This window comes from Oenanthe melanoleuca, chromosome 15 (assembly GCF_029582105.1).
Source record: "Oenanthe melanoleuca isolate GR-GAL-2019-014 chromosome 15, OMel1.0, whole genome shotgun sequence".
Lineage (NCBI taxonomy): Eukaryota > Metazoa > Chordata > Aves > Passeriformes > Muscicapidae > Oenanthe > Oenanthe melanoleuca.
This window is the reverse complement of record NC_079349.1, coordinates 3,972,493-3,996,512: the sequence shown is the minus strand read 5'-3', so window position 1 is coordinate 3,996,512 and position 24,020 is coordinate 3,972,493. Positions and strand designations below refer to the sequence as shown.

Below are 24,020 nucleotides of genomic sequence, written 5' to 3'. Positions count from 1 at the left end.
TAACACTGATGTCATCAGGAGTTTTGAGCTCTGCAACATTTCCAGTCTCAGGAATGAATATCCCAAAATATTTCCAGAGTCACTCAACATTCAGTGCTCCTACAACAAATTTGGATTTGCCCAAAGATGGAAGCAAAAAGCTCCAAAATCTCCTTTTTTTTTTTTTTTTTTTTCATCTTTCCTTTTCACCTACAAAGAGAAAAAAACTTCATGTGAGCACAGAGAGAAAAAAAGCACAGATTGCCATTATCTGCATGGCACAATCCATGGGGATTTGCTGAAAAAATGAGGGATATTAATTAAAGAAAAGCTCATGACTATGATGAAGGAATAGGTGAGACCTACACAGGATTCTCTGCACAGTTCCTCAGCTGTAAATAAATCACAGGCTAGAAAAGAGCAATAAAGAGACCAGAAGTGACAATTCTGTCTGCTCTGGGGCTGAAGTTGTCTCTTCCAATGACAAACTAAATTAGAAATTACATCCATCAGCCAACAGCATGTTGACATCAGAAAAATATAATTCCAGAAGTATTTATTGCATCTCCTAAATGCAAAATAAAAGTATTAACTCTATGCTGACATAATACACAGATTTGTTCTAATTCCATTGCTTCATATTATTGCACATAATAACCACAATTATTGCACCTATAAACTCATTTTGCCCCAGCCTAGACATAAATCATGGCAAAACATTCTTGTAGTTCACTCACAGAAGTAAAAATTGTGCTAAGCTAAGGTTTAACTGGCTAAATAATAAATATATTGTATTTGTGTGTCTTTGTGGGTTGAGTTTGGGGTTCTGCCAGCTCTTAAAGCACAAACAATCCTCTGCAGGATTTCTGTTTCAGGAGCATTTTTCCAGGTAAATCCCAGAGTGGTTTGGGTTGGAAGAGATTTAAACCTGCTCTTGTGCCAGCCCTGCCATGGGCAGGGACACTTTCCACCACCCCAGGGTGCTCAGAGCCCCTTCCAGCCTGGCCTTGGATATTTCCTGAATTCCCACCAGGAACAGGCAGCACGAGGGATTCTGCCCCTAAATAAGAACAATTTCACATTAAATTCAGAGAGCAGCTCAGCTGGCAGCTGGAATTTCAGGGCAGCAATGTCATTTCACAAGGATAAAGATTCATTTCTTCCAGCACTTCACAAGCAGGACAACATTTTCCCTGTGGGACAGGCAGAATTAATTTTGGGAACAAGAAGCTGCCAGACTCTGACAGAAAACCCCATTTGTTGGTGTTTTCCACCTAAAGATGCAACAAAACAAAACAACAAGAAAAAAATAGGAATAAAAAAGTAGTAACAGCCTTAGGAAGTAAAAATGGGATTTTTTTTCTGATTGTGGTTTTCATCCCTCTCCTCCTGAATATCTAAAACATGAGGGCAAAATGCTGATGTGAATTCAGCTCTGAAAGCATTTAGTGCTTTTTAGAGAGGAAAAATTTCCTTGCAAACTTCAACCCAGCTTTGTTTTATGGCAAAGTTTGGATTTTTGAGCTCCTTTATTCACCCAGTTTAATTTAATCCCTCCCTGCAGAAGTGAAATATTCTATTCACATTTTAAACTGCAGCTCCATCACTCAGATTCTCAGTCCCTGGTGGAGATGGGAATTTGGTTACACTTCATCCCCTTCCCACTGCCTGCATTTGGGGTTGAAATAATAATTAAAAAAAAAAAAAAAAAAAAAATTTAAAAAGCAGTGCAGGGAGTCAGAGCAGGTTTCTCTTTGTCTGGGAGACATTGCAAAACTTTTGCAGGGCAGATTTTCCAGGACAGCTCTCCCAGCAGGAGCCAGGCTCGGGGACCTCCGGTGTTTTCCTCACCTTGGCCATGGGGAAAAATCTTTCTGTCCGTTACATCCATGCATCTAATCAGGGATTGTGCCTTTTGTCACACTCCCAGCCACCATCTGTGTGCTCCCCAGTGGCCAGACGAGGGCTAACCCCCCACCCCGGTGGGATTAATCTGCAATTTCACACCAAATGATTTTTAAGGATAATTTGTTAGGATACAGTATCCTGAAATAAAACAAACGGTCGGTGCTTTTGCAGGGGGATAAAAGGAGGGAGCTTGTGGAGTTTCCTGTGTTTCCACTGGCTTGGACAGAATCCATTTGCACATTTTCATTCCCATATGAATGCATAAATCCTGGGAAAAGAGCCTGTGGGTGATGGGAAGAGCTGCTTTTTTTTTTATTTCTGGGGGTGAGGATACAACCCCAAATGCAGGCAGTGGGAAGGGGATGAAGTGTAACCAAATTCCCATCTCCACCAGGGACTGAGAATCTGAGTGATGGAGCTGCAGTTTAAAATGTGAATAGAATATTTCACTTCTGCAGGGAGGGATAAATTAAACTGGGTGAATAAAGGAGCTCAAAAATCCAAACTTTGCCATAAAACAAAGCTGGGTTGAAGTTTGCAAGGAAATTTTTCCTTTTTAAGAAGCACTAAATGCTTTCAGAGCTGAATTCACATCAGAATTTTGCCCTCATGTTTTAGATACTCAGGAGGAGAGGGATGAAAACCACAATCAGAAAAAAAAAAAAGCCAAGTGAGGAGTAGGAAGATCCAGGTCCAGAACACACTGATGTCCTTTCACAAAAAAAGATGATAAATAAACATAAAGCTGCTTTTCAGCCATTCTGGGCTCACCACAAAAACCACAGGTTCCAGTCCAAACTGCCTGAGGTGGAGGAAATATTTTGATTTTCCAGCCTGACACCTGTCACCAAAATCTTCACAGAGTTCTCATCAGCCTCTGCTTTTGAAGGTTTCTCAACTCTCTCTTGCTTTTCTTTTTTTTTTTTCCCTACTTTTCTCCTAAAGCAGTGTGGAAAATAAACCAAACTTGTTTTATGATGACCTCAGCTGGTAGCAAAATGAATTCAGTTTGTCATCCAAAAGGAATTCCTACAGTTTAAAAGAAAAATCTATAGAAATTAAAGATATTTTAGGAGAAAAATCACACACAAGAAAGTGAATGCCTTTGAAAAACAAACCTCTATTGTTATATTGCATTATTTGTTCACTGCAAAGTTGTTAGTCCAAAGAAAGGAAGAAGTTAATTGCTGAACAATGTTAATTTAAAGGCTGTATGTGATTTTTTTCAAGCCACCAAATAAATCAGACAGAAATTAGATCAATAGAAATACCTAATGCACATTTCTCTGCTAATATTCACTGTAAAAATAACTTCAGTTGTGACAGGTGAATTTGAACTATTCCTAAACTGAGATAAGGATAACTACAAATACAACCAGAAATTGTCCATATCTTGTGGTTTTGTATTTTAAATCACAGAAAGAAACAGAGCTGATGGATACCAGGAGAAAATACACCCCAATATTCCTTTGCAAGCCATTCCATCATTTCTCCAGCCTGACAGGAACTGGTAAGGGAAAAAAATCCCAATTTTTGTTCAAGTCCAACCATCAGCCTTCAGTTCTCCTGCAACTCCAGCTTGGAGCTGCCCTGATGGAACATGGAACAGCTGCAGCTGCCTGGGCTGTGGAAGGGGCTGAAACATGATGAATTTTAAGGCTCTTTCCAACCCAAACCATTTTCTGACTCCATGGATTCCTCAGAGCTGTGTCCTGTGCAATTCCAGCACCTCCAAGGGCAGGGACTCAAAACCTCCCAGTGCCCTTTGCAGTGTTGGGTTTCTCCCACTGTGAAATCCCTCCTTGCTCCAATTAACTGGAATTTTCCTCGTTGGAACTTGCTCCTGCAGGTTTTGGAGAGTTGAGCCCTTTATCCCTCCCCGTTGCAGGTTAAGCCACCCTTGGCTCCTCACCTGGAGGATTTGCAAATCACCCAAGGTTTGCAAATCACCTGAGAGGGGGAACCTGCCCCTGCATGGAATGTGTTCCTGCAAGGAAAGCAGCCAGGGGAAAAGCTCAGCACAATGTCTTGAGCAGGCAACAAGGAGATCTGTGTTTTATCCTCACCCCCCTGCAAATATTCAGCCACAGGAGCACATTTTTTTAAAGTGTTTTTTAAGTTACAAGGTAAGGATGTGACGACTCTGAGATGACCTTTTAATAAGTTACAGCCCAACGTTAATTAATGCAGCCTGTAATTAAGGGAACACTTGCAACTGTGCAAACTCCATGCCTGAGGCTCTGCCAGAACTGTGACTTTTCCTCTTATTTCAGTTCTCCAGAGGTGCCTGATAAAGGCATTGATTCATAGAAGTATTGATTAATCTCCACTTCTATTGACAGCAATTAACAGAGAGAGATTTGATGCTCATCAAAGTGAACAGATTCTCATTAAGAGCAGAAAATAAAGATCTGTCTTCACATTTCATCCCCTCCATACTCTGTGGTAAACTGGCAAGCACAAGGAAATACATTTATCATGGATTTGTGGGTTTTCATTGTGCAAGGGTATTGGGAGTATTTCCACATTTCAGCTTTGCTGTGCAGGACCTGGTGTCATCACAGACTTCAAACTGCCTCTACTTAAAGGCAGAGAAGGCTGGTCTCTGTTTTGGTGATGGGCTTATAGGAAATAAAATCTGGCCTCAAGAAAAGACCTGGACTGTTCAAGCCAATATTTTGTGGGGCTGGATCTCTGCTGATGTGGAATTTGACCTTGGCTCAGATGTTTGATCCACATCTCTCTGGTACTGGGAGGTAACACTGTCCCAGATTCGTGTCATTATCATCAAACTTCACTTTTGATGACTGAACCACCCTTTAAAAGCCTCTGGTGCAAGAGGAGGCAGAATTATGGTGCTCAGAATGAATGATTCTGTTTCTTTCAGCAGATTGCTCCAGCCTGGCCTTGGACGATTCAGGGGCAGCCACAGCTTCTCTGGGCACCCTTTGCCAGGGGCTCAGCATCCCAATCTCATCCATCCCAGGGATCCAGGGTTCAGCATCCCAACCTCATCCATCCCTGGGATCCAGGGTTCAGCATCCCAACTTCATCCCTCCCAGGGATCCAGGGTTCAGCATCCCAACCTCATCCATCCCAGGGATCCAGGGCTCAGCATCCCAACCTCCTCCATCCCAGGGATCCAGGGTTCAGCATCCCAACCTCCTCCAGCCCAGGGATCCAGGGTTCAGTATCCCAACCTTATCCCTCCCAGGGATCCGGGGTTCAGCATCCCAACCTCATCCATCCCTGGGATCCAGGGTTCAGCATCCCAACCTCCTCCATCCCAGGGATCCGGGGCTCAGCATCCCAACCTCCTCCATCCCAGGGATCCAGGGTTCAGCAACCCATCCTCATCCCTCCCAGGGATCCAGGGTTCAGTATCCCAACCTCATCCCTCCCAGGGATCCAGGGTTCAGTATCCCAACTTCATCCCTCCCAGGGATCCAGGGTTCAGCAACCCATCCTCATCCCTCCCTGGGATCCGGGGGCAGCCACAGCTTCTCTGGGCACCCTGTGCATCCCATCCTCATCCCTCCCATCCTCATCCCTCACCTCCCGCAGCGCTCAGGCTCAGAACGGGCTCTGCCTGCCCGGGGCTGTCCCGGCTCCGTTCCCGCGGCCATCCCGGTACCGGCGGGGACAGCCGGGGACAGGAGGGGACAGGCAGGGAGCGGCACCGCAGCACCGAGCGGAGCCCCGGGTACCGAGCACCCGGCACGGACCGCTGAGCATCGGGCACCGAGCACCGGTACCGGGCATCGCATACCGGGCACTGCGCACCGGTACCGGGCACCGGGCGTTGGGCACCGGCTCTCCCGCCGCCAGTGCCCGTTGGAACGGGCGGATCCCTCCCCCTCCTCCCTGCGGAAAGTTGCACAAAGTTGGCTGAATCTGGTTTGTTGTTTTTTTTTTTTTCCCCCGTTTTCATTCGCCGCCCCCCGCGGGGCCGCGCTGCCCGGGCCGGTGCTCGGGGCGGGGGCACCGGGGGCGGGGGCACCGGGGGCGGGGGCGGCCCGGCTCGGCACGGCCCTGCCCCGGCGCTGACCCCGGGCCGGGCCGCGCATGCTCGGGGCTGGACAGCTCCGGAGAGGGAAATTTAAACCGGGGCCGGAGCGCGGCCCCGCCGCCGGCCCCGCGCACCGAGCGCCCGCCGAGCTCCGGGCGGCCCCGGGGCCCCGCACGACAGGTTGGTGCACGGAGCGGCGGGCGGCGGGGATGGGGACCCCCGGGTTCTCTGCATCCCGGGGCAGCGGGGATGGGGATCCCAGAGCTCCCCGCATGCATCCATCCGTCCCGGGGTAGCGGGAATAGGGATCCCAGAGCTCCCCGCATCCATCCATCCGTCCCGGGGCAGCGGGGATGGGGATCCCAGAGCTCCGTGCATCCGAGGATAACGGGGATGGCGATCCCCAGAGCTCCCTGCATCCCGGGGCAGCGGGGATGGGGATCCCCAGAGCTCCCTGCATCCATCCATCCATCCATCCATCCATCCATCCATCCATCCCAGGATAACGGGGATGGGGATCTCAGAGCTCCATCCATCCATGCATCCATCCCCCCATCCATCCCCGGGACAGATGCACTGGGAATGCCCTGTCTCCCTCCATCCCGAAGCATCAGGGACGCCCCTGGGCTTTTCCATCCCCAGAGCAGCGGGTTTGGGGACTCGGTCTCCCCCCGAACCCCCGAGGCAGCGGGTCTGGGGTATTTCCCGGCTCGCTCCACCCCGCGGGTGCGGGGCTGGGGTTCTCCCTGTCTCCCTCCATCCCTGGGGCAGCGGTTTTGGGATTTTCCCGGACTCCCCTTCCATCCGTGGAGCTGGGAACCACCAGGCTCCCTCCACCCGTGGGGCAGCGGTCCTGGGAGGATCCTCTTCCATCTCTGGGCATCCATCTGGGGTCTCCCGGTTCCCCTCATCCCCGGGCGCCCTTGGACCGCTGCATCTCCCGCAGCTTTTCCATCCAAAAAGCGGCGGATGCTGTTTGGGGGATCAGAGCCGCCCAAGGCGGGAGCGCTCCCGGCTGGCTCGGTGCTCCCGGTTCCCCCAACCCTTGGCTGTAGGATCCTGCTGTGGGACGGGGCGGGATGATCCCCGCGAGGTGTTTTCCTGCCTTTCCCAGCGCACCTGGGGCTGCCGGGGCCGGGGCCGGGGCTCGGGCGGGACCGGCGCTGCTGAAGTGCTGGATAGCTACTGCTGCTGAGCGCTGCCTTCTGCTGCTTCCCCAGGAGATGATAGAGAGCGATATCCCGTCCATAATGTCAGGAATCCTTAGGAATTCAGGGCAAAACCACCACCCCTCGCAGGAGTACAGGTGAGGCTTTATCCCTTTCAAAAACGTGCCCTGCACTGGCACAGCTGCCAAATCCTGTTGCTTCCTCCTTGTTTCCTAAAAAAATCCTTTTAGCATGTAGAAATCTGCTTTTCTTCTTCCTCTTCATTTTTTTTTAAAGCTCTCTGAGTTATTTCTCCACTCTACATAGATTTCTAAGGCTGACGAACAGTTACAATGTGTTCCTGATTTTAAACATTCCTGTTCAAAGTATTCACAATGGTGGCATTTGGATGAAGGCTGGACTTGATAATCTTGGAGGTTTTTTACACCCATAATCGTTCTATAATTCTATGATTCTCTGATTTTGTTACTAACCTACATTTGATAAATACATCTCCCAATCCTTGGGCTGACCTCTCTCCAAACTCTCCGTGCAAACGTTGCCACAGAAGCATATTCTCGTTAAAATATAATAATTTAAAAGTTCCCTTGCAGATCATTTTGCATTGTTATGGAGCAGTCATGGAGAGACTAAACAAGTGCAAGAGACACTGGAGGAGTTTTTAATTAAAACAAGCACTTGTGTAGCCCTCCAAAGCACTGACATGTCAAAGGGCTTTTAATATGGGTGGGAACAAACCTGATTTTGCCAAGAACCTTTCATAATTCAATTTACCTGCACCACCGTGCTTCCATTTATCATTTCCAAGCATTGTTGGAGGTTACAGGAGGGTTCTGCATGAGTTACAGAGCCCTGGGTTATGTTAGGTTACATTTTGTCACATGATGCAAAGCTCCAAGAAATACAGAACACACACAACACATCCCAGCTCTCACAACAAAACATAAAGCAAACCAGGAGAAAATTAATTTATTTTTATTTAACAATATGAGCATTGAGAGACTCCTTCCTCCCAGCCTGAGGAGTTTTCAACCTTTCCTGGGGCTGCTGCAGGTATTCTTCTCCTCTCTCTATTCAAAATGCCTCTTGCAGCTCAACAAGGGATTTGTTTTAGCCCCTGCAGCCTCTGGGGAAAGGGTTTCTGGCTCTGTTTTTGCTGTTTGCCGAGGCACTGTTTGCTCTGGGCATTTTTCTCAGCCCAGTCAATATTGGTGAAGAAATTATTCGGGGTTTAAGGCAGGGTGAGGGTCAGAGGGACTTCTGGGGATGTGGGTTTAAGGCTGGATCTTCAGTGCCCTGCAGAACTCACCACCTTAACAATGCTCCCTTTTTAGGGAGAGAATTATTTCTTTAACTCACAGCTGCAGGGAAAAAATGGCTTTTGGGGGAGAAAGATAAGATTTCTCTTACTGCAGTAAAAAAAATAATAACTTTCTAATTTTCCTCTTTTTTTTTTTTTTTTTTTTTTCTTTGGGTTCTCTGTGAAACATTTTGAACTCAGTTCTCTAAAGTTTTTCACCCACTTGTGATTTCTTTACCACGACTTTAAAACGAATTATTTGACCTCGTTTAATAGTGGCAAATTCTGATAAAAATGCATAAAATCTGAACTGCACCATAAATGCAGAGCAGTATTTGTCCTACTTCATGAGAAAACACTTTGGATTATGTAAAAGAAAATCTTTTAGACTGAATGATTTTAAGAAAAGAATAGACCTGTCAAATTCTATCAGCTCTGTTTACTCTCCTGCTGTCACCACAGTCCAAGACTGGAACCCACAGTCCTGAGTTCTCCATGGGGGAGCATCAAGGCTCCACAAAATGGGGAATGGCCTCCAATTAGCGAGTGGGAGGCTGGGGCTGTGCTGAGAATACTCTTCTGTCTCATTTGGAATCTTTCAATGGGACAGTTGGACTTGGAGGAGCCCTGGCTTTGCTGGGAGGGGAGGGGATCAAACCCCCAGACACACATCAGTCTGCAGGCAGATTATGCTGGAAATCTTGGGATTTTTTGGATTTTATTTTATTTTTTCTTTTCCAATAAAAGGAATGTGGGGGGAAAAAAAAAAAAATCTGATTTCAGCAGATCTTTGAATTGTTCAGCTCCAAAGCTTCTGTGGTAAATTTGTGGCTCGGGGTGGTGATGAGGCTTGGGCTGCTTTTGGCTGCTGTGTGAAATCCCAGGATTTTTTTTTTTTTTTGCACCCCAGTAAAATGATTTTAGGCAAATCTCTCTCCCACCAGTGCAGCTGTGGGATATAAAACAGCACAGGGATGATTAAGGGCCATCAGATCTCCTCCACTGCCTGTTCTTATGGCACTGGCACTGCCTGGCTGCAATGCAAAGCAATTCTTTATTTTAGCAGCTGCCTCTCTTAGTTACCAACAGAAAACACCACCAAATTCAATATATTCATCCTTGTAGGGCTGACCAATACTTCTAATGATTCCATATAAAATTTAAGGGAATGAAAGTAGAGAATTGTAACACATATTGGGATTTTTTAACCCTTAGCACTTCATCCTGGTTAATCATAATTAATAATTTAACATGATTTAGTGCCAGTATTTTGATTTTAAATCACAGCACAGGCAGAGCACAAGTTTTCTATGCAGTGGTGGCTCGTGGTGGTCTCAGAGCTGTGCAAATTCCAGTTTTCCCATGGAATTTATGGGCTGGTTCCTGGGAATCCAGGTTCTTCAGCTGCTGTAGCCTTCAAGCAATATTTTGAATTGAAATATGGAATCTGTAATTTTAACATCTGATTCAACAATATTTGGTGTAAGGACCACATTTCTATTTTTTTTTTTGTGTGTGTTATTATGTATTTCTAGTTGACAGAAGCCTTGTGGGGCATTTTGAAGACCATGCATTTTCTATATGCATTTTCTATATGCATTTTCTATATGTTAAAAAGGAATTAAGCTTTAAATAGAACTCATTTTTGATCAAAAGGTGTTAATCATGAATAATTCAATAAATGAGTGGACTGTATTGTCCTTCACCCATTTAAATTATTTTTTTGATTCTTAAAAAATTGTTTTAAAAATTCCTTAGCTAGTTAGTCTGATCAAATTTTTTGCCATAATTACTTTATGTTGCCACAGTTTAGTGTAAAATCAGATTAAGAAGCACAGGGCTGCTGTACTCCAGGAATTCCAGATGTGGATGGATGGATGGATGGATGGATGGATGGATGGATGGGTTACAAATGCATCACTAACAACACCCTAATTGTTCCTGGAGCTAATGCCAGTGTCCATTCCTGTGACATTCCTGTGTCATTCCCGTTCGTGTCTGAGATAATGACCCAGGAATTCCAGCACGGGAGTTGCTTCATTCTTTCAAAAAAAAAAAAAAAAAAAAAAAAAAAAAGAAAAAAAAAAAAAAGTGAGAAACCTCCAAGGAATCAGTCAAACTGGATTGATTTAAGTGGATTAGCACAACTGTTTCCTCGGCACTCCTGAGATGGGCTGATCTGGAGGAATAAAAATTTGTGGCATTTTGCTTCTCCCAAAGTCCCGTGGTGACAGCAGAGCTGGGAGGGGCTGGTTTGGGGCAGCACCTTGGGGTCTTGTGAGACCAGAACAGGCTCATCCCCTACATCAGAAACTGTGCTTGGCCAAAACAGGGAGAGAAAAAAGGGAATTGGGATTTTTCCAGCGTTGCTGGGGGATCCCACGGGCTGGTTGCACCCACTGACAGGGCAGGGAGCAGAGCAGGGACTGAGGGGCTCTGCCAGCCCTGCCAGGGACAGGCTGTGGGGCTGGTTCTCCCTTTACACTGCACTAAAAACTAATTTTTTAAACTTAATTGCTAATGAGCAGCAATTTCCAAGGAAAAGCAGCTTCCCAGCCAGACCACGGTCGTGTTTTTAATATAAAACATTCCTGTGGTGCCTGCTGCTTTGACACATCTTGATTCTGATTTTTGTGTTGTTTTGGGCTGGGATTTTTTACCAAAGAGATCCCAGCTGCATTTGGCCAATCCCAGCCTAGGGATGGTCAGAGCAGAGCAGGGAATGAGTGGCTGGGGGTGCAGTGCTGCCATCACCTCTCGTTTTCTCTGGGGTTTAAGCCTTACACATTTCACTGTAATCCAGTTCCCACTGATGCCACAGCAAACTGGTGTAATGGGGGTTGTGAAATGTGGAGCTGGGATGGATAAAAGGCTCCAGGAGTGCTGCTGGAGCCTGTTCTTAGTGCCAAGTGCCTTTGCAGGAGATTTTTGGAGAGTCCAGCATGGTGCAAGGAAAGGAGACCATCCCCACCTGCCAGGTTAATGATGTTATTTGTTTTTTCCTCACTAGTTTTGGTTCTGATAATGCAATGTTTCTTGAGTTGTAGATAAGGAGGGACTCCCTTTGCCCCTGGAAAGCTGCTTAATTTCTGTTCTGATTTCCAGCAAGGCTGAAATAGCTCAGAGGTCTTGAAGATGGGGAGAGGGGGGGATGATGGTTTGGGGCTGGGTTTGTGTTGTGCCTTCAGGGAGGAATCACAAACCAAAAACTCTGAGAGCTGCTGAGTAAAGCTGGGGCAGAAACAAGGTGAAAGTGACAGCTGGTTGTGAGTATGGAAACCAGAAAATAGTGGGGGGGAAAAAACACCTGGGAGGCAGGAAAATGAGAGGGGAAGGGCATAAAGGGAAGGAGCAGAGCAGGTGGAATGAGGAGCTAAAGGAGGTGTGGAGGTTGAATCCTTCAGTAAAACAGAGGACATTTCTCAAAATGGACACAGCTGGGGAGTCACAACACAAACCTTTCCCTTGTCTTGCATGTAAGAACTCTCTGTGCTCGTCCTGAGGATTTTGTAATCCCAGACAAAGGAAAAAAACGCTTCTGGAAAAGGTTTTCTTCCTCTCCAGTTGTCTCTGACTGGATAAACCATGGCAAACAGCTAATTAAGAACCTATCACCCAAGGTTCACCTAAACCTGGGCTAAAAACTCAGGTGGCAGTGCTGGAAATAGGGAAAAAATCCCAGCCCTGTCCATTGATTGAGGCTTAAAAGTGTGGAATATCCCAAATGCAGCTGCAGGGGTTTGGCCTGGCTCTGTTTCAGAGGGGAAGGGTTGTTGAGGGGATGGTCCTTACAGTCTCCAGGCATGAGTTCACCATCCCATGCACTGTGGAGGTGGATAATTCACCTGGCAGTGGTTCCTGAGGTGAGGAACCACCTCAGATGCAGCTCCCTCCAGCAGCTCAGCCTGAGGGCAGGTGCCAGAGTCCCACTGGTGAGGACAGACTCAGATCCAGCTCTGGTGTTAAATTCCTGCAAGGCCAGGCCAGGATTTACTCCAATTCCATGTTGTGCCAGCAGGATGCTGGTGATGGTGGGGAGAGAGAGGTAAAGAAACCTTTAGGTAGCTGTGAGTGAGGATTTTGGTGAACTTTGCCAGGTGAGCCCAGCATCAAATCTGCAAAGGGATCTCATTCCAAGGTGATCCTGATCCAACATTACCCTGATGGGATAAATATTCTGGGCAGGTAACTCCAGAGCAGATTGTAAAGACCAACAGTGCCATGGAGCATTTCTGGATCACATCCAGTTTTCCAGGCACTTTTCACAGCAGGATCTATGGATCAGCATCCTGGGATACACAGGAGACCTGGGATTTAATCCTCAGCACCCTCTGGATTCTCATCCTTGCAGGTGCCTTTCTAGGAGAGAAGCACAGAGGCAGGGGGTGTTTCCCTGCAGAAAGCAGAGGGGTAAAAGTGGAGTTGCACCATTTCACCACACCTTGAAAAACAACACCAGGTTTGCAACAGGTTTGGTGGGACTGCACCCTCCCCTTCCCGGGGTCCAGTAATTCCAGGAGCTCTGGGAATGAGCAGGGGAGGCTCAGCAGTGCATTAATTACAGCCTATCACTATTTATCTCATTTACATGCACTGAAAGGCTGCTTTTACCACAGTGCCCCATTGTGCCAGGGGCTGTGAACACCCAGCCAAAGGCAGGAGCTGAGTTTATCCTCCTGGAGTTTATTTATCCTGAGTTTATCCTCCAGTGTGAGGTGAGCAGGGTGGTGGTGGGGAACAGAATCCAATCCCACCTGGTGTTCCAACATGTGCTCGTGGATCTGTGGCTGTCTTGGTCAGTAGGATTGAACCCCAGGAGATGACAATGTTGGTTATTTCCCTGTTTGGCTCTCTCTTTTTGCAGTTAAATTAGAATTTCTTCACTAAAAGCAGGGCACCCATTGAGCCTGTGGCCTGGGAGGTGTGGTGGATTTATGCTACAGAATATCCCCAGGCTTTTAAAATTCTTCAGCCAGGCAGTAATGGGAATTCTTTAAAATTTCACCTTCTTTAAGAGATGAGAGATCCCCACATTGGTTTTGAAGGCAGCCTGAAGAATAATCCCTAAACCTGAAATCATGGAATCATAGAATTATCAAATCATGGAATCACATCTAACCATGGAATTGTAGAATCCCAGAATGGTTTGGGTTGGAAGGGACCTTAAATCCATAAATCCTTAAATGTTGTTCCAGCCCTCCACCAGGGTTGTAATTCTGATTGAATTTCCTTTCTTGCCTGTGTTTAACAGAGTGTTGGTCTGATAACTAACAAATCCATTTAAAGAAAAAAAAGTGTAGTGAACAGGCTGAGGTGGTTTTAAAAGAACTGTAAACTCAAATTCAAACAGGGAAGGGAAGGGAAGGGAAGGGAAGGGAAGGGAAGGGAAGGGAAGGGAAGGGAAGGGAAGGGAAGGGAAGGGAAGGGAAGGGAAGGGAAGGGAAGGGAAGGGAAGGGAAGGGAAGGGAAGGGAAGGGAAGGGAAGGGAAGGAAAAAGAAAGGAAAGGAAAGGAAAGGAAAGGAAAGGAAAGGAAAGGAAAGGAAAGGAAAGGAAAGGAAAGGAAAGGAAAGGAAAGGAAAGGAAAGGAAAGGAAAGGAAAGGAAAGGAAAGGAAAGGAAAGGAAAGGAAAGGAAACCACTGACTTGGAGAAAGAGCCATCTTGCACTCTTATCTAATTATGAAACATTACCACATCTCCCTCTCTTTCCACTGGACCCCAGCCCCTTTCCTCGGCCCCGAGTGCATCCCTTGAGAGGATGCTGAGCAGGACACCCAGCCCCGCATCCCGAGGGGTTCCCCGGTGTCAGGGGAGCTGCGGGCTGGGGCATCCCGGGTGAGGACCCGCAGTTCTGCTCTCGGGGATGCTCGGGGAGGGTCCCTGACCCCGTTAGTGCCGCCTGGGCAGGGCGCGGGGTGCCAGATGGCGAGGGGACGTGTGTTGTGTGTCGCCTGTCACTCGGGCAGATTAATGGGAGGTTTGTGGAGGGGGAAAAAAAAAAAAAAAGATAAAAAAAAAGAAAAAAAAAGGGTGGGGGGGGGGTGGGATAATTAAGCGGGGTCCCCAAAGACAAAGGGGGACACGTGCCGCGGGCGTTGGGCGCACAAAGCGCCGCCGCTCCCCCTCAATGGAACCAACTGTTGCAAAACGACCCCGGGCCTGCCCGCTTTTCAAATCATTTCGTGCCCCTGTTTTCTTCCAATCCAGCCAATCTCCGAGCCGCCAGAGCCGTCACCTGATGGACTTTTTTTTTTCTTTTTTTTTTCTTTTCTTTTTTTTTTTTTTTTTTTTTAATGGATTGAAGTCCCCATGCCTCGCGAAATAACTGAACGGTGTAACCATGGCAATGCTAATTATTGCCCTATAACTACAGTAGGAGACAGAACTGCGAGGGAGATTTGAAGAGGAGATTTTTTTTTTTTTTTTTGGCTCTTGGTCCTGTGTTGATTTTTCCTCCCCCTTTTCTTCTTTACAAAATCTTTTTCCAAACAAACGGCGTTTTGATTTAAAGATCTCCCCCAGAGTGGCTCAGGGAGCTTTGATAGGTGATTCTGGAATTCCTGAATAGAGGAGCTGAAAGCTCCAGGACAGGCAGGCACGGGAGTTCTGCCTTGTTCTTTTAAGCTGATTTAGAGTCGTGGAAAACATAAAAGATGCTTCAGCAAGAGACCAGATTTATTTAAGCTTTCTGCAGCATCAGTTGGCAGCAAACACCCATCAGCAGCAGACACCACTTCAACTTTTTGAAAGCAAAAGGGTTTGAAAGCAAAATCAACTGCATCCAACTAAATTATGTTTTTTGAGAGATAAAGATGTTTTCCTAGATCTGAATCCCTTTAGGTTTACCCTGGGTGTGGAATGACAACTTCCTGACATGTCCTAATTACTGCTTTACCCCTCAAGGTGCCAGTGACTCCTCTAATACTGTTTCACATAAATTAATTAATTTAGCCTTTCATTTGCAAGAGTTCTTCTATTGACTTTAACAGGGAGTTTGGACCACACAGGGATTTTTTAAGCTCTGTAAATAAATTCCAATATTCCTGTTTTGTACCACATGCTCTATCAGAAACAAAGCAAAACGGGTGATCTGGAGCATGTAAAAGGTGTCAAAAGCAGAGCTTTAAACCAAAAGCAGCCTGTCACAGCTGTGCCTGCTGCTGTTGCTGGTGCCTGGCAGACACAGTGCCTCTAGTCCCAAACCTTTCATTCTGGTCCTTTACTCTGTCAAAAACTGCCTACAAATTGCTTTAAATATCAATAAATTCATGTATTTGAATGGAAGATATCAGCAGTTCAGTCTGGGAAGTTCTTTTCATGCAGCTGCTGATTTGTCACTCCTGACAGGATCCAGGGGCTGGGAAAAGCTTTTCCAGGTGTTCCAGCAGCAGCACACACCTTCCCCTGGAGCTGGGCACAGAGCTCCTTCCAAGGATTGCAGGGTTAACAGACAATGATCAGGTTCAAAGTCTTGGTTTCTCCCCCCTCAAAGCCAAACAAGTGCAAATTTCTGACAGATGTGAAAATAAGGAATCAGGTTGGGTTTGTTTCCAGGCAGCTTCTCCCTGCTTTCCTCCCTCACAAATGCTCCACAAGAGGTTTTCTTAACCAAAATACTTCAAACAGGACAAAGGAGCACAAAACCAGGTAAAGGGGTGCCAGTAGCCAGCTGTGAAACCTCAGGGCACACCTGGGTTTGGATCCAGAATTTCCAGAATTCCAGCCTGGTGGTTTTTTGGACCTGCAGGAGCTCTGGCACCCCAGCCCTCTCTTTGCAGGGGTGCTGCAGCCCCATCCCCATCCCCATCCCCATCCCTGCTGACCTGCCCTGCTGCTTTGCAGGCTCCTGGCTTCAGAGCCGTCCCAGCTGAGCGAGGATGAGCTCCCGGGGGATCTGCAGTCCCTGTCCTGGCTGACATCCGTGGATGTGCCCCGGCTCCAGCAGATGGCCAGTGGGAGAATGGATTTCAGCCTGGGGGCTCAGAATGCCATGCTCCAGCAGACAGGTACTGTTGGGAAGTGGGAATAGGGAATAACTGCTCCTTAAACAGCACAGCCTGCCCCACCACTCCCCCTCGGGCTCCCTTTTCCTAAGCTTTTACATTTTGCTTCCTGTCCAAAAATCTGGAGCCTGTTGGTTTCTCAAAAGGGCTGTGCTGGTGCCTCCCCCTCATTCCAAAAGGGAGAGAGCTCCAGCACTGGCAACACTCAGATCCCATGGGAATTTCTGCTCAGGGCAGCTGCTAGTGTCCTGTTGGGCTGAGGAATTTTAAATCCCAGGTTTCAGAGGTTTTCAACAGCTTTGCAATTAGGAAATGAGATAATTAATCTTTCTGCTTTGTTTCAACACTGCTGAGATGAAGGGCACCTCATTTACCTCACACCTCTTTGCTTCCTGCAGCCTGTGCTGGTCGAACTCCTTTCTTTCCTTTGTGAACATCCTTTAGGTAAACACACATCATTCCCTGTGGCATTCCACAGGGAGAGCTCAGCCCCTGCCTGCCTGAGAGCACGAATCCAGCTCATGCTGAATTGTTCCTCTTTTGTAAGACCCGGTGCCTGTGTCCCCACCGTGGGCTGTTAAACAGCTGCCACCTCTCACTCCCTGCCTAACGAGTTTTTGGGAGCAGCTGATGTCATCTGGGCAAGCTGTGAAATGCTATAGGGATGGAAGGGCAGAGAGGTTGGAATCTCCACTCCAGAGCTTCCCTGCATCTATTAACCCCCAGTGCCAGCCCCTTCCCCTAAGCTGTGCTTCCATGGGAGCATTTTTTATCTTCCTCAGCCCTTTTCCTGAGCTGTGCTTCCATGGGAGCATTCCCTGCCTTCCTCAGCCCCTTTTTCCTGAACTGTGCTCCCACAGGGAGCATTCCCTGCCTTCCTCAGCCCTTTTCCCTGAGCTGTGTTCCCATGGGAGCATCCCTTGCCTTCCTCAGCCCCTTTTCCCTGAGCTGTGTTCCCATGGGAGCATTCCCTGCCTTCCTCAGCCCCTTTTCCCTGAGCTGTGTTCCCATGGGAGCATCCCTTGCCTTCCTCAGCCCTTTTCCCTGAGCTGTGTTCCCATGGGAGCATCCCTTGCCTTCCTCTCTCCACGCCAGGTCCCGTGGGGAGCACGATGCACTCGACACCTGGAGCAATGATCCACATCCAGACCAGCCTCCCACAGGGAATCCTGGGCCTCAATCCCATTTCCAGCCACGGAGCCAATGTAAGAGCAGGCCTTGGTGGCTCATTCTTGCCCCAGCTCCTGGGACAAGGTGTTGGTAATTCCTTGACTTTGTGTTTCTCTCGGCAGATGAGCCCCTACGCCGTGGGTGGGCAGCTGTCCCCTGGTTTGCAAACACAGCAACAGCTCTTCCCTCCTCCTCCTCCTCATCATCATCCTCCTCCTCACTCCCAGCAGGTGTTTGCCCTGGCCCAGAACCCCCAGCAGGTACTGGTATGTTCTTGTTGTCTGCCTTGAAGTACCTGCCAAGATCAAATCTAGATGTCTTTTAAAAGGAAACCAAAATATCCCTAAGCCTACACACCCAGGGACATTTTGCATCCAGCATTTCCCTTCTTTTCCCTCTGCACACAGTGTAACCCAGCAGCAATGTACAACACACCCTATGGGACACAGCCACACTACTCCCAGCCACGCCTGGCTCCCCACTCTGCCCAGGATCTGCATCCAAAGCATTATCCCAAGCCCATCTACTCCTACAGGTGAGAGGGGAGCAGGAAGCACACTGCCTACAGCCTGTCCTGGGATGGCTGAGTCTTTTTGAAGGGGACAAAAATCCCCCCATCCATGCAGGAGTTCTGTGGAAGCTGCCTCTGAGGGGTAGCAGGAGGGAACAAGCAAAGTAATTCCTTTGAAGAGCAAGAGGAGAGGAGCTTGGAGGGGGAGTAACAGCACAGAGGAGTAAAATCTGAGGATCACAGGGAAATGGTCACAGCACCAGGCCTGGCAGAGCCCAAGAAGAAAGGTTTGGACAATCCTTTTAGGAATGTGGTGTGACTCCTGGGGATGCTGCTGTGCAGGGCCAGGAGCTGGACTCAAGGATCTTTGTGAGTCTCTTCTAAATCAGCTTATCCTGTGATTCTGGGACTTCTGAGCCCTTGGGAACAGAAACCCCAGGGTCCCAGCTGTTTTTGTCTGAAGAGGTGAGTCCAAGGATGCTAGACCAGAAGATATGGAGTGACAGGACAAGAGGAGTGCCAGAGGGCAGGGTTAGATGGGATATGGGGAAGGAATTCCCAATGTGAGGGTGGTGAGGAAGCTGTGGAAGTGTCCATGGCCAGGTTGGACTTGGCTTGGAGCACCCTGGGCTAGTGGAGGGTGGAGGGGGGTGGAGCTGGATGAGCTGGAAGGTCCCTTCCCAGCCAAGCCATGCCAGGATCCCAAAGCATTCCCGGCTTTCCCTGCAGCTGTCTGATCGCCATGGCGCTGAAGAACAGCAAGACCGGCAGCCTGCCCGTGAGCGAGATCTACAGCTTCATGAAGGAGCACTTCCCCTACTTCAAGGTACCTGAGCCTTCCCCACCTTGGAGCTGCCACATTCCAGCCCCTTCTCCACTTTCCATTAACCCCTGGGGGAGTCTTTTGTGGGACAGTGGTCAGGACAAACTCAGGCACTGTCTATATTCTGGTCTTGAAGTTTGCAGTTTATTGTGCAGGGTGTGGGAGCTGCCAGCCACAGCTCAGAGCAGGGCAGGAAGAGAGTGGGGGGCAGGAGCTCTATGAGATAAGAGAGGGAGGTAAGAGAATGAAGTAAGAGAGAAAAGTAAGAGCATGGTGTAAGAGAGAGATTTTCTTCTATGTTGAATATTCTAATTTCCACCAACCAATCTAATACGAGATACAAGTTCTCTGACATTTGCATGCAACTTATGGGAATCCCTATATTACCATGTTTTAAACCTTATCTCAGACCCTTTCTGTCATGCCTGGAGAGGATGTCTGCTGGCTCTTTGGTATTTGTAGCAAAGGAAAAACAAAGGAAAGAGGCCCTCAGGTATCCACATTGCTGCTCTCAGCCACACAGCTGAAAACTGCCATCATTTCTATCTCACTTATGATTTCCATATTCTCCAAGCCTTTTGCTAGGCACTCATGTTTATAAGGTTTTTCCTGCTTCATCCTTCCCATTAACCCCTTCCTGCCCCTCGCAGACAGCCCCTGACGGGTGGAAGAACTCGGTGAGGCACAACCTGTCCCTGAACAAGTGCTTTGAGAAGGTGGAGAACAAACTGAGCGGCACCTCCCGCAAGGGCTGCCTGTGGGCCCTCAACCCCGCCAAGATCGACAAGATGGAGGAGGAGATGCAGAAGTGGAAGAGGAAGGATCTGGCTGCTATTCACAGGAGCATGGCTAACCCAGGTAGGGCTGGTGTCTCACATTGCCATCCTGAAGATCCGGGGTGTTCCTGCTGCTGCCTCCAGGGTTTACTGTTTGTGGGAATATTTGAATGTCCAGTCATGTTTTAATGTGTGTTGATCTGGAACAGAGATAACAAAGCAAAGGGAATAAAATAGGTGTTTATTGAAAGGATGCACCTTGGGCAGTGCAAGAGCCTGGCTGGGGCTACACCCAAATCAAATCCAAGATGGATCCTGGTCCTGAGTTTTTACACTTTTATAAGATTTGGTTCATCTACACATTGGGGTCAATTATCCAAACACAGCCCCAGGCTGTGAAGTCTCAGCCCCCTGGCTTTGCCCCCTTTCCCTTGCTGTTGTTTCAGCTTTTTGGGTACCAGTTGTCTTTAATTCTCTAGGTAGAATGAAATTGTTTTGCCTGACTACCCTGTGAAGAGACTTTACTAACACCTAATATGAAGTTTCAGAGTCACACACTAAGCAGCAGAGAATCTGAAAAATATAAAAGCTAAAACCCAAGGCATCACTTCTCATAGAGAAGCATTTTAATGCTGTTTTCTTGCCTGTTCTGAAAAACTCTCCCTTTCCCAAGACATTTTCTTATCTATAAAACAGAATTTATTAATATTTATACTATATTATTATAAATGCTATGTGTGTGATATATTTATTTATATATTATTTATTTCTAATTTCCCTCCTTACTTATAAAATTTCTTATTTATAACAAAAGATGTTTTTGCAGCTCGGTATTGAGAAAATCAACTGGAGTTTTTTGCTACAAAATCAGTAACATGCAATCAGTGATAAATTACATATTATTTGTTTAAAAGCAAAAGGGCCACTGAAACAGGAGGTTTTTGTACTTTTTTGGAGGATAAGCAGAGTTCTGGGTGTTTCTCTGAGCACAGAGTTCTGCAGCTGGGGGTGAGCTACCATCAGGGCTGCTCTGCAGCTTCATGATCATTTCTTTAGCTCAGTCGGGGAAAACAATGGAGGTGGATTTGGGGAAGGAATTAGGTGGCATTTCTCTGCTCCCTGCACGGTCACAACTGGTGACAGTGGCATAGATATGGTTGTGCTTTGGGCAGTCCCTGCTGGAACAAACGGATTAAAGCATCTCTTTTCCTCCTTGGAACGGGCAGAGGAGCTGGACAAGCTGATCACTGACAGACCTGAGAGCTGCAGGCGGCCCAACAAGCAGGCAGAGCCCGAGGGAACCCCCCTGGGCCGCATCCCCGTGTCCCAGCTCCAGCCCCAGCCCATCATGACGCTGTCCCTGCAGTCCCTGCCCCTGCACCACCAGCTCCAGACCCAGGCTCGCCTCGCCCCCAACTCTCCAGCACCTGCACAAACCCCTCCCCTGCACACCCTGCCTGACATGAGCCACAGCCCCCTGCACCAGCACCCCATGGGACGAGCCCCCGACTTCCCCAACGTGGCGGTGGACATGAGCACGGAGGTGGATGCTCTGGATCCCAGCATCATGGATTTCGCACTGCAAGGTACGGGGGCAGGCCTGGGAGGGCAGAGCTGGGGTTTGGGGCTGTGGTTATCACTGAATATCCAACCAGCAACCTCAGGGGGGTGTTCTGGGATGGGGCTGAGCTAAGAACTGGTGCTGGGTGTTGGCATCTGTAGGGTGAGTTCTTGGGAAACCCTCAGGGGGTTTTTGTCCCTGTGCCAGGTGGGACAGCAAAGCACTTTCCTGTGCAGGGATCCAAGCAGCTGGATCTGGGACACCACATCTCTGTGTCCCTGTGAGAGCTCTGCTCATGATTTGGGATTCTCTTCTGTGCAAGTAGAACTTCCCTGGTTTGTGGTGATTGTCCTGGGTAGAGCACAGACAGAAAGATGCTGTCTGGAAAGGTCTGGAATCACAGGATTTGGGGGATCAGACACACTGCCCAGAAAGGTCTGGAATCTCAAGATTTGTGGGGAGATGAGACACAGTTGCTGCTCAGAAAGGTCTGGAATCACAGGATTTGAGGGGGATCAGACCTGCTGCCCAGAAAGGTCTGGAATCACAGGATTTGGCAATCAGACACACTGCCCAGAAAGGTCTGGAATCTCAAGATTTGTGGGGGGATCAGACTTGCTGCCCAGAAAGATCTGGAATCACAGGATTTGGAGGATCAGACAATTGCTACCCAGAAAGATCTGGAATCACAGGATTTGGGGGATCAGACTTGCTGCCCTATGCTCCACAGTGATCCCACCCTCGAGCAGCAAATCCTTTTCAGTCCCAACCCCGGGGGTTGGGGATGTGCTGCTGTGAGCAGGATTCCATCTTTTCCAGGGAACATTTGGGAGGAGATGAAGGACGACAGCTTCAGCCTGGACACCCTGGGTGCCTTCAGCAACTCCCCCCTGCATCTCTCCGACTGCGAGCTGGGCACGCCCGGCCTCACGCCCGTGTCCAGCGGCAGCGACCGCTCCTTCTCCGACCTGCAGGTCACTGGCCTTTACACCACCTACACCACCCTGGACAATGTGGCAGCTGCTCAGTACATGAACCCCCAAGGCAACAAACCCATCCCTCTGCTCTGAGCTCCGCCCGCTCCGCGGATCCCCAGGGGCGGTTCTTCCCCGTGGTTAAAATCCGACCGGGAAGCTCCAAGAGCTCGTCCTGCTTTGGGATGTGTTGGCTGCTTCCAGCGTGTGAGGCCAAAATAAATCAAGCTGGGACTTGGTAGAACCACTTTCCCCCCATGGCAAGGGCGTGGATATTTGTGTTGTGGGACTGGGGAGATCTCCAGAAGGACCTGGAAGGCAGCAGGAACTTTCATTGGAATGTAACTGAGCTAAAAATCACCCAGTTAAGGGAGTTAAATTTATTCCTGTGTCACCACTGTCACAGAAGCCACCACAAGCCAAGGGGCTGGCCAGCCCCAAGTTGGTTGATTGTGCCCCTGGTGTGTAATTTTTTTTTTCTTTATTTGTCAAATTGGACAAAGACCTCCCGCAGTTCCTGGAGACATTTGCACCACTAACACTTTTCTGACGTAACTGTTGTTAATTTATTGTTAGGAGGTAGGAAAAAAGGAGCAAAACCACTAAAAAAGGAAAACTCACCTCCCTAGCAGACCACTGTTATATCTAGATTTGTAAAAGTCCTCACCCCTGAAGGAAGTGGTACTACTGAACTATTAGACTGATCACTGGCTAGAGGATTTTAGGAATTATGCAGATTTTTAGGATTTTTTAAAAAAATAGATTTGTTTATAGTCTTGTGTATTGTGCTTCTGTCTATTCTTGTGCTAGGCAGTATTACTATTTGTAAATTTATTTATATTTATTGTTATGAAAAGAAATTATGTGAACTGAGCACTGTTCAATTTGTATAATGCTGCAGTAACCTGTTTTTCAGCCACTAAATTATTCATCATCAGAACCACAACCATCTTATCAAAGTTTTTATAAACTACATTTCTTTAATAAGCACTTTTGATACTGTGAAACTCATGCTTTTTAAAAAATTCAGATACCAAATATTATCACTGTACCTTTCATAATAATCTTTGCTAATTAACTAAAAATCCTGATTCTAATGTAGCTTTTAAAAAAACTTTTCAAACCCTGCTTTGTACTTGTTAACATACATTGCAAATAACGTGATGAAACATCTGAAATATGTTGGAATTTAGCATTTAGTCTACTTATACCTCTGTGAGCAAAAAGTGATATTTATATCTTGGGTTTTGTCTGTTCCTGTGCATTCAGAGAATTTCCCGGTGCCGTATCCAGGGGCTCCCAGGCTTTTCTCTCCCACACCCACCCATGGATTAAAGCTGGAGGGTGCAGGATGCTGGAGTGGCCCCAAAGGGCACTTTCTTGCTTGAAAATATGAAGATCAGGGGCTTGGAAACATCTGTGCCTGTATCCTCCCAGCGCATCCCTCCATGGCAACCTCTGCCAAAGGGCACCATGATGCTCCACGTCATAATTTATTGTTCAAGGACAAATGTGATGAATGATCCTTTGCTGTGACTGGTGTCACCTACAATGTCTTTGCTTTTTTAAATAAACATTCCTTAGCACTATGCCTGGGGCATTCTGGGTGTGCTGCCTGCTGGGTGTGGTGTCAAGCTGAGCTTCCCCAGGTTTCATTCCCTTTACAGACCCTATGGCCGAGCTGAAAATGGATCCTTGGCTCAAATCCTCCAGGAGAGTGAGAGTTTACAGGTATTTACTGTAAGAGTTTACAGGTATTTACTGTAAGAGTTTACAGGTACTTACTCTAAGAGTTCTTCTTCTGTGGTGTGACCCTGTTCCTGAAACTTTCTGGAAAA

At 47.7% G+C, this 24,020-nt stretch overlaps 1 protein-coding gene across 3 annotated transcripts; it reads left to right on the top strand.

The window, feature by feature from the left end:
• The first annotated feature begins 5,707 nt into the window (after positions 1-5,707).
• On the top strand, positions 5,708-23,927 carry FOXN4 (forkhead box N4). Of its 3 annotated transcripts, none has more exons than XM_056503948.1 (11): positions 5,708-5,784; positions 7,117-7,202; positions 16,207-16,370; positions 17,463-17,572; positions 17,660-17,797; positions 17,945-18,072; positions 18,778-18,874; positions 19,522-19,729; positions 20,874-21,233; positions 22,028-22,182; positions 23,452-23,927. In XM_056503948.1, exons 2-11 carry the CDS (start codon positions 7,120-7,122, stop codon positions 23,515-23,517), a joined length of 1,509 nt encoding a protein of 502 aa, XP_056359923.1. In that variant the 5' UTR covers positions 5,708-5,784; positions 7,117-7,119; the 3' UTR covers positions 23,518-23,927. The 3 variants fall into 3 exon arrangements, with proteins under 3 accessions (XP_056359923.1, XP_056359921.1, XP_056359922.1); XM_056503947.1 differs by having other exon boundaries at positions 5,720-5,784; positions 17,660-17,803; XM_056503946.1 differs by having other exon boundaries at positions 22,028-23,927.
• The last annotated feature ends 93 nt before the right edge of the window (positions 23,928-24,020 follow it).